This window comes from Ascidia mentula, chromosome 1 (assembly GCF_947561715.1).
Source record: "Ascidia mentula chromosome 1, kaAscMent1.1, whole genome shotgun sequence".
Taxonomy (NCBI): Eukaryota; Metazoa; Chordata; class Ascidiacea; order Phlebobranchia; family Ascidiidae; genus Ascidia; species Ascidia mentula.
The window spans coordinates 25351367-25361624 of record NC_138566.1 but is presented as its reverse complement, the minus strand read 5'-3'; the positions used below and the strand labels follow the sequence as shown (position 1 = coordinate 25361624).

At 38.5% G+C, this 10258-nt stretch overlaps 2 protein-coding genes across 2 annotated transcripts; both read right to left on the bottom strand.

Moving 5' to 3' along the window:
* Positions 1-1013: 1013 nt before the first annotated feature.
* On the bottom strand, positions 1014-4063 carry LOC145890487 (uncharacterized). Its single transcript, XM_082981582.1, has 7 exons — positions 3841-4063; positions 3318-3557; positions 2766-2987; positions 2336-2434; positions 2031-2148; positions 1720-1763; positions 1014-1479 (listed from the first exon to the last, which is right to left on the bottom strand). The coding sequence occupies exons 1-7, from the start codon at positions 4061-4063 to the stop codon at positions 1277-1279; spliced, it is 1149 nt and encodes a 382-aa protein (XP_082837708.1). The 3' UTR covers positions 1014-1276.
* Positions 4064-6575: 2512 nt separating this feature from the next.
* Positions 6576-9245, bottom strand: LOC145912099 (uncharacterized). Its single transcript, XM_082999523.1, has 6 exons — positions 9032-9245; positions 8512-8748; positions 8056-8148; positions 7751-7868; positions 7438-7481; positions 6576-7197 (listed from the first exon to the last, which is right to left on the bottom strand). Exons 1-6 carry the CDS (start codon positions 9198-9200, stop codon positions 6995-6997), a joined length of 864 nt encoding a protein of 287 aa, XP_082855649.1. The 5' UTR covers positions 9201-9245; the 3' UTR covers positions 6576-6994.
* Positions 9246-10258: the final 1013 nt, after the last annotated feature.

The following is a 10258-nucleotide window of genomic DNA, read 5'->3' as shown; positions in this document are numbered from 1 at the left end:
TACTACTCGCTACAGCGAACGAATGTGTATAAACACGGAAATGGGCTTAAATTAAAAGCTTAACTCTTGAGAACCTTTCAAAAAAACAGTTTCACGAGCAACGTCTGCCGCCAATGCATGTATTTTGGTATAAATGTGCCGGCCACAAAAAATAGCTTCCGCGGCTGCAGGTTGTGCAGCGCTGAACTAAACGTTGTAAACAATGTATTGTACAACCGATAAAACCTTAAGCCACCTGTAACTGATCTCATGCCTTGTCGTGCCAATGAACGTGAAACCCTTTCGCAATTGTGTTTTTACAAATGAGCAGAAATGATCTTCGTCATCCACCACTCATAGCATGTCTTTCTTCCCGTTTTGTTTCCGCGTTCGAAGTAAAGTTGTCTGCGCGGGAAGTTTACTGAGGCTTGAGTAATAGATGGGGAGGCAGGCTCTGGAAATAATATTTCACAACAGGAATTCTTGTCGTCGGTTATTAACACAATGCCTGCTCCATGTTCAGATGCATACAGTAGCGTTATTCATTAACACAGTGCAAGACTTTTTTTCGGCCTTGGGCACCTGCAAGGATTTGATAATTGAAATCATACATGTTTCCAAATTAGCCATAATGTTAGGTAACTATCGACTACCGTGATAACGCTAAAGTTTAAACGGAGTTTAGTGTCTTTAAAACTATTCAAACGCTCCGCTAGCTATGTCATTTCCGTTCTATCGCCCACTCTGCTAGGCCAGCTGCGTGCCTGGCATTCTATTGTATTTTTGGATATCACCCCAACTACTATTTTATTCTACCTGCTTGCCATGTTAACTACTATGTAACAAGGGAATCGTGTCTGCCTTGTACGACACTTGGTAAGAAGAAAATTATACATATTAATGGAAAGACTGGTATCATTCTTATTCAACACAGAAAGTCACACTTAAGACCAACAATTGGCACTGAAGACAACGAAACGCCACCTACTGCGCTGTTAGCCTTGCAGATCCACACAACATGCGTTAACTTACGATAGGGGACACGCGTAACGTTAAACCAAATGTGCCAAAGAGTATATATTTAAAATACTAGCAAGTTGAATAACAGGGAGTGCCACGCTACCGCATATTTCCAATTTTTGGGGCACACATGCTCATTTAAGTTGTGTTCGCCTGATGTTAACGTTGAATTGAAATTTCAAAACACAGATTACGGGAAATGAATTAAATACACATGTTGTATGCCATAATATGGCGATGTCACGTCCTATAAATAAGTCACAGTCTGCTACTTTTTTCAACTGCTCAACTCCACATAGCCATTGACATTCCTAATGTAAACGTTGTCATCCAGATTATTGTCAATGTTGACGTAATCATGTGGTTGGATGGTGTCGTAATGGTGGGTATCGTAATCTGGTTGGTTCGCGCGCGGTTGAATGTTGGTTGCCGGAAGCGTTTCCGGTGTGATGTAACTTCCGCTTCGTGGAATCTGGATGGCTGGTAAAAGTAGACACAATTCAATGATTCTGGTGCAATATTGTGATAACATAGGTGATAGTTGTAGTTTAGCACAGTGTTTACGTGGTCAAAATACGAGGTCACAACATGCATGTCAAAAAAATCAAATATTCCAACTTGATTGATTTTCTCCATAAATCACAGACTTACAACGTCACTCATTAATATAGAGATACGAAATCGAGCATTTAAGCAATATTAGAGGGGAAAAATACTCACAAAAGACTGGGTTTGCCATCCCGATGTTGGAAGGTGGGTCGTTTCTTAAAACAAAAACAAAACAACAGCATGGACTTTCTGGGTCAAATCGATCAAACAGTAGTCACAAGTTGTGTTTAAACGTATGCATAATATGTACTTTTTCTTGTTCAGTATTTTTTGTTTTCATAATGAAAAAAACAATGGTGATCTTACAGATTTTTTCAAAAAAGCTTTGCAACACGTGGTTCACCGCGAGCCGTTTAAAAAATGCGCTTTGGATAAAAAAAAACGATTTCAAACCACTGATATAGATTTCTGTAATTCGCTACCTTTTTGAGCGTCGTTTCTTTAAAATTGTACATGCAAGAACCACAGCTATTATAACGGCAACAACGACGACAGCAGCAAAACCGATGATGATGTACACGTAGTTGTAGGGTTGAGGGCCTGATAAACAACAAAGCAAATACAAATTTTCTTATTTAATATATGGTAGTGAACCAAATACATGTGTTCAGAAATAAAGCTCTCCATTATGGAATGTGATCTCTATCCACAGTATCAAGGTCTGCTCGGGGTTGCTTTGTATCTTACAACGGTGCCGAATGAATATCAGAAACAAATATTCGCTCACTTAATGTCGATGATGTTGTGGTCGATTTGACTTGGGGAGATGTACTTAACCCTGGTGGGAAGTTCCTTTGACCTGCGGAGAAGGTGGCGACCGGGTAAACTAAATAAATCAATGTTGTTTGTTTACTCTTTAATCTTTTAAATGGTATTTTTATTTGGCTATAGTTTCCCAAAAAAAGCGACCTAATCAATATTCAGGTTTTGCTGCGGTACCATGTTGGCAAAATGTGTGCAGTTTTTGCTTAAACAAGGGTTTGTGACCCCCATTTTTTTCTAAATTTTTTCTTTTACTTAATTCGGTCGTGATAAGAGGTCCAGGTGAATTAGTGTAAGCCCAGGGACATTTTTTATAAATGGAGTTCATGTCGACCAAACCTTGGGAACCTCTGTTTTGGAGAGGTAGAATTGATTTAACAGGTTTTATTGCTCACTTTGGTGAAAAGAGCTCAACTGTGTGCTTGAAAGTCTCGTAGTCGGCATAGATTCGTTACCAAATGTCGCTCTGCTGGTATTCGTTGCAAGTGTGGTCACATTGCGGATGTTTTCAGTGTTTAGTGGTAAGGAGATGGTTGTGGTGGTTCTTGTGGTGGTTTCTTTGACGGGACGTGTTGTGGCTCCAGAGGACGTTGTGGTTGCTTTTAACGTCGTTGAAACTATAAATAGGCCATCTATCTTTATGTAACCTTTCACTTCATGAAATACCAAATTGTAAATCCCACAATTGTACACCACGCAAGTAGCCAAGCACTCAAATGAAATCAAAGGCCACTTTAAACATAACATTCGGGCAATTGTTAAATATACAGGATTCGAAAAAAGGGAAATTTAAAGTATTCACAGAAATTTGAACTAAGTCTTATCGGCAACGTCATACGCTGACTACCACACTTTTTGAGTAATTTTAAACAGACTGGAATAGTTTTTTTTCTGAAAAGGTACATGGTTGTACACATTTTTTATCACTACCTTCTCAAGCATCCCACCTGATGATCTTTTACAAATGTATCGTGACTGATATTCGCATTTAACATCAAGCCATTGCAACTTAGGGTGGAACACATAGCGATAACCCATTGTAACACAATCTTCTCTTCCTTTGAAGTTGTTGGGTTCATTCCATTCCACTCTCCACTGTCCGTTCACAACACTTGTTCCATCTGTCCACTCAAAGTTATTTGTCCCATTAATTCGTCTCGCTCCAATGAAATAGGAATATGGTTTGTCTAAAATTTAATTCCAGATTTAATCCTTTTTCAGCAAAAAACTTTCCTAAATGTTTCTATCCGACCATTAATAACGTTAGTTGATTCCAATCAAATCATGTCGATGTCAAATTCATTTTTTATTTCCGTTTTAGAAGCACCGATTTGAATTTACCCTATTTTCAAGCGCAGTATAACTTAACTGCAAACCAGACAAGAATTATTTTCAGAAGTTCTAATTCTGTTTAGCGTTTTTAACAACCCAACAATTCAATAATAAAAATATGAATCAGACAAGACTTACTTGTTAGATTTCCAATCCTAGTCACCAAAAAATCAAAAATATCTTTTGTTTTGACGTTGACTACATGAGCATTCAATCCTTGACATGTAGTTTCTGCTTCAGAATAGCTGTTGACTTTATCCGCTCTTGACCCAATCAAATATTCACTTGTTTCATGCTTGTGCCAAGTTTGAGACAATACAACAGGCAATAGTGCTGATAACGCCACCAAATGTTGGTTCATGCTTTAAAGCCAACTTATATATTTCAACAAAAGGTTGTGTTAAACTACAATACAAAATCATAACAAAAGTTTCTTATTTCATGTATTTACCAATAGTCCCATTCCACACAATAGACTCAACAACAGCCAATTTTGATAATAAGTCTAATTTGCAACGCATAAGTTGCTTGCCGTCATTACGTTTCAATTACAATTCAAGTTCTTGCAAATGACAAATGGCGTCTTTAAAATGATCAAATCATTTCTTCTCAATGCTTGATGTTTCGTATCACTGATATCTAAATTGCTTCTAGCTGGTCTTAGATTGACTTGTAGTGGCAACATAAACGTTTTTGAATCAGAACTCGAATCAGATACTTCCCCGTATGGCGGAACAGCAGAAATAAACCCATATGTCATTTATTAGTCACAAAACGTCTTTCGATTCCTTTAATTTCCGCCTTCGAAGTTAAGCGTACAAAGATAGTTCACGTAGTTGGTGTTAGTGCAACATCGGGGAGTTGCATTCGTTACTGACAACCGGCTATCTTAACAGAATGTAGTTGATCACAACGCACACTTTATGTCATTTATTGACACTTTCGGTTTATATTGCAAAACTATTCCGAGAATACACATGCGAGGATAACAAAGAAAATACATGGAATAGTTAAATATGATCAAACTATGTAAGGGTACAACACAAGATGAGATTAAGACGTGCGTAATAAAACGTGACACATTTTACACCATTTTGTGACAAACCAAGCACGTTACGTTATTAAAAACCTTGATGGTGTTTTAATATATTAGATAATATCATGAGTAATATCATCATGACAAATACGTGCAAAAATCAGTTTGCAAATGTTTTTAATCAACGTTTTCTTGGAGTCTTAGCCATCATTAACGCAGTAACACAATAAAATTATCATCAACGCTGTAGCACGCAAAACTTAACTGCGAAGCAGACAAGACTTTTGTTTAGGAATCCCAATTCTATTGAAGATATTTTGCAATGATGCTTGCAGTATTAGGCAATATAAGTTTGAATTTACCTTTTAGGCAAACCAACAACACTATATGAAACTGTGAACCAGGCAAGACTTACCTGTGAGATTTCCAATCTTGGCCACTAAAAAATGAAAAATATACTTTGTTTTGACGTTGACTACATGAGCATTCCATCCTTGACATGCAGTTTTCGCTTCAGAATAATTGTTGACTTTATTCGCTCTTGTCCCAATCAAATATTTACTTGTCCCATGCTTGTGCCAAGTTTGGGACAAGACGACAGACAACAGTGATAATAACGCAGCCGAATGCAGAAGGTTCATAGCTTTTGAAGTCAAACCAAATGTGCGCTCGTAGAATTACAATCCTAAATATTTGCTGCAATACTGTGTGCAATAACCTGTCGTTCGTGCATAAATCAACCAAGCAATCTCATTGGTCACAAATATATACAAATATAAATAACTAATTGCTTGGAATGCATATTAATCAAAACCTTTCTATGTGCTGCCCTTCGACTAAACGTTGTAAACTATATATATTGTACAACCGATAAAACCTTAAGCCACCTGTAACTGATCTCATGCCTTGTCGTGCCAATGAACGTGAAACCCTTTCGCAATAGTGTTATAACAAATTAGCAGAAATGATCTTCGTCATCCACCACTCATAGCATGTCTTTCTTCCCGTTTTGTTTCCGCGTTCGAAGTAAAGTTGTCTGCGCGGGAAGTTTAGATCACTGGCGTCTTTAGGCTTGAGTGAATAAGTGGAGGGGAGGCTCTGGAAATGATATTTCACTGCTGGTCATTTGGGGGCGACCAACATAAATTTCGGGTGGCGCTGGCGCACATCGTGGATGAAACAGGATTTCAGTTTGTGTTGCAAGACTTGGTGGAAGAAAATAAACAACATAAAATTAGTTTGGAATATAACGAATTTATTCCAGTGCACGACCAATAACCTAATTTTAAAAAATAACGTGAACAAACCAAAATGGCGACTCCAACCCACCCCAAAAAGTCTTTTCCCTGCGCGCAAAATAACAAAATGTATCAGGTTTTCATTTTTCATCTTGCTTACTTTCATATTCAAAATGTAATGTAATCAGCTGAAACCAACAGTAATTCTTGTCGTCGGTTATTAACACAATGCCTGATGCTCCATGTTCAGATACATGCAGTAGCGTTATTCATTAACACAGTGCCGGACTTTTTTTCGGCCTTGTGCACCTGCAAGGATTTGATAATTAAAATCATAAATGTTTCCAAATTAGCCATAATGTTACGTAACTATCGACTACCGTGCTAACGCCAGCTTAAACGCAGTTTAGTATCTTCAAAGCAATTCAAACGCTCCGCTGGCTATGTCATTTCCGTTCCATCGCCCGCTCTGCTAGGCCTGCGTGCCTGGCATTCTATTGTATTTTTGGATATCACCCCAACTACTATTTTATTCTACCTGCTTGCCATGTCAACTGCTATGTAACAAGGGAATCGTGTCTGCCTTGTACGACACTTGGTAAGAATAAAATTATACATATTAATGGAAAGACTTATATCATTCTTTTTCAACACAGAAAGTCAGACTTAAGACCAACAATTGGCACTGAAGAAAACGAAACGCCACCTACTGCGCTGTTAGCCTTGCAGATCCACACAACATGCGTTAACTTACGAAAGGGGACACGCGTAACGTTAAACCAAACGTGCCAAAGAGTATATATTTAAAATACTAGCAAGTTGAATAACAGGGAGTGCCACGCTATCGCATATTTCCAATTTTGGGGCACACATACTCATTTAAGTTGTGTTCGCCTGATGTTAACGTTGAATTGAAATTTCAAAACACAGATTACGGGAAATGAATTAAATACACATGTTGTATGCCATAATATGGCGATGTCACGTCCTATAAATAAGTCACAGTCTGCTACTTTTTTCAACTGCTCAACTCCACATAGCCATTGACATTCCTAATGTAAACGTTGTCATCCAGATTATTGTCAATGTTGACGTAATCATGTGGTTGGATGGTGTCGTAATGGTGGGTATCGTAATCTGGTTGGTTCGCGCGCGGTTGAATGTTGGTTGCCGGAAGCGTTTCCGGTGTGATGTAACTTCCGCTTCGTGGAATCTGGATGGCTGGTAAAAGTAGACACAATTCAATGATTCTGGTGAAATATTGTGATAACATAGGTGATTGTTGTAGTTTAGCACAGTGTTTACGTGGTCAAAATACGAGGTCACAACATGCATGTCAAAAAAATCAAATATTCCAACTTGATTGATTTTCCCCATAAATCACAGACTTACAACGTCACTCATTAATATAGAGATACGAAATCGAGCATTTAAGCAATATTAGAGGAAAAAAATACTCACAAAAGACTGGGTTTGCCATCCCGGTGTTGGAAGGTGGGTCGTTTCTTAAAACAAAAACAAAACAACAGCATGGACTTTCTGGGTCAAATCGATCAAACAGTAGTCACAAGTTGTGTTTAAACGTATGCATAATATGTACTTTTTCTTGTTCAGTATTTTTTGTTTTCATAATGTAAAAAACAATGGTGATCTTACAGATTTTTTCAAAAAAGCTTTGCAACACTTGGTTCACCGCGAGCCGTTTAATAAATGCGCTTTGGATAAAAAAAAAAACGATTTCAAACCACTGATATAGATTTCTGTAATTCGCTACCTTTTTGAGCGTCGTTTCTTTAAAATTGTACATGCAAGAACCACAGCTATTATAACGGCAACAACGACGACAGCAGCAAAACCGATGATGATGTACACGTAGTTGTAGGGTTGAGGGCCTGATAAACAACAAAGCAAATACAAATTTTCTTATTTAATATATAGTAGTGAACCAAATACATGTGTTCAGAAATAAAGCTCTGCATTATGGAATGTGATCTCTATACACAGTACCAAGGTCTGCTCGGGGTTCCTTTGTATTTTGCAACGGTGCGGAAAGAATATCAGAAACAAATATTCGCTCACTTAATGTCGATGATGTTGTGGTCGATTTGACTTGGGGAGATGTACTTAACCCGGGTGGGAAGTTCCTTGCGGAGAAGGTGGCGCCCGTGTAAACTAAATAAATCAATGTTGTTTATTTACTCTTTAATCTTTTAAATAATATTTTTATTTCGCTGTATTTGCCAACAAAAAAAGTGACCTAATCAACATTCAGAATCCAAATAGCCTTTTGGTGCATATTTAGGTTTTGCTTCGATACTATGTTGGCAAAAAAGTGTGCAGTTTTTCCAAAAACAAGTCTATAAACCGATTTCGTTATGTAAGAATAATGTCTTACTAGCCTTGTTACCTTAAAGCTTGCATTAGATTTAAAGCTTTACCCGTACATAACGCGCCCCATTTTATTTCTTTTGAATATTGCTCATCTAGTTGTTTTTTTGTGCAAAATACACGTGATTTGATTCTATTGCAGCTTACTAGGCATCTTTCTTTCGCAAATGTATCTCGATACAGAGGAGCATTGTACATCCCTCCATCCGTACGTTGGATCGAGAAGTTGAGTCGCACCCATTACCACACAGTCTTCCAACCCTCCGACATCGTTTGGATCGCCTGTGTGCCAAGGTTTGAAAGTAACTCTTGTGCCACCTGTCCATTGGAAACTGCCTGATCGGCCGATCCGAGTGGCCCCGATGTAGAACGAATACGGCGGATCTGTAAACAATGCATCTTGTGGTAACTGACAGCGTGGTTCGCTTAGAATTCAATGCAGAAAACAACCACGAAGGTCCGACTACGAACAGCCAGTAAACACTTGCTTCTTGACCTTCATTCAGATTAAGTTTAGGCTACTACGGCTCGCGAAGCGCACCCGGCCTACTATAAGTAATAGCAACACTTTATTTGTTCGATAAGGCGAATGCAGAAATACAATTTCTCTTGGAAAAATTTTAAGGTTAAATTTGTTACTTGAAGTTATTCAAACGTATAACGATACCTGTCAGTTTTCCGATCCAAACTATCAAGTGATTGAAAATTTCTGAGGTCTTGACATTGGCAACGTGAGCACTTTGCCCACGACAGTTGATTTTGGCTTCGGTGTACGATTGAACTGCTTGTGTGCTGATTAAGTATTCGTTGCCACCTGACACAATATTGTGCCACATTTGAGCGGAAACGACGGGAAACAAAACAAGCAGTAAAGTATTGATGGTCAGTATTCCAAAATACATGTTTACTGCGTAGAATCAAATCCTCTAAAAAATATTGCCGATTTGTCAAAAATAAAGGTAAAACATATTTGATCGTTGCAGCAACTTTAGCAAGCTATATCTAACTTTCGGTATCTAGCCTAACTCTTGAGCAATCTTTAGTTTTTTTTCATTCACCACACCCTGCTCCGCAACTTTCACCGCGGTGCAACGCGAAGTACCTTTTCTGGAATTTACAAAAAAGCCGGAAGCAGAGGACAAAGGGTAGACCTCTCCGACTCATATCATGATGAATCAGAATGGAATCAGAAGACTAGCACATATCGGCGGCTTATGCACTGTACTTTCTGACCACTTTACACTATATTTTCTGTGCCTCAGCCCCCGAACCGACTGCTGTGTTGCGTGAATTACATAATCGTTTCCGTTGACGTTGACTCAAGTCTGACCTTGCAAACGCTAGCTTAAACCGGTAGTGTGTTTTCAAACCCTCAATCACCCCGCTAACTTTGTCATTTCCTCTCCGACCATCGTCCGCTTTTCCAAGTGCTATGCCTGTCATTCTATTCTATATGTTTGTTTTTGTGTCACTAATTACACGGTTACATACAGCGCGAACAGTAAATCTATTTATATATTGATATTTAATATTCACGACTTGTTTGCCTAAACATCGTGCTGGTCATGGTCATCAATCGCTACGAAAATAGGCTGTGACTTTACGTCCGTCTGCAACCTCGAAGCAAATTGATCGTTGGTTTAATCATAGCTTTGATGTAAGAGTTTTTGGGTGCATTTAAGTTGTTTGCCTTGATCGATCTCACAGTACTTTCTAAACTTTAGCTAATTGGGTGTTGCATGCACAGATCACTTTTAAATACAGCGAATTTGTCACCTGTGATTCCAAGCACGCCCGACATACGTTTGAACGCATGCGACACACCCAGCGCTACTTAGTTATCTTTTTATAGGGAGCTCGTTTTACCTTACACAGGAAACCTTAGAATCAACAA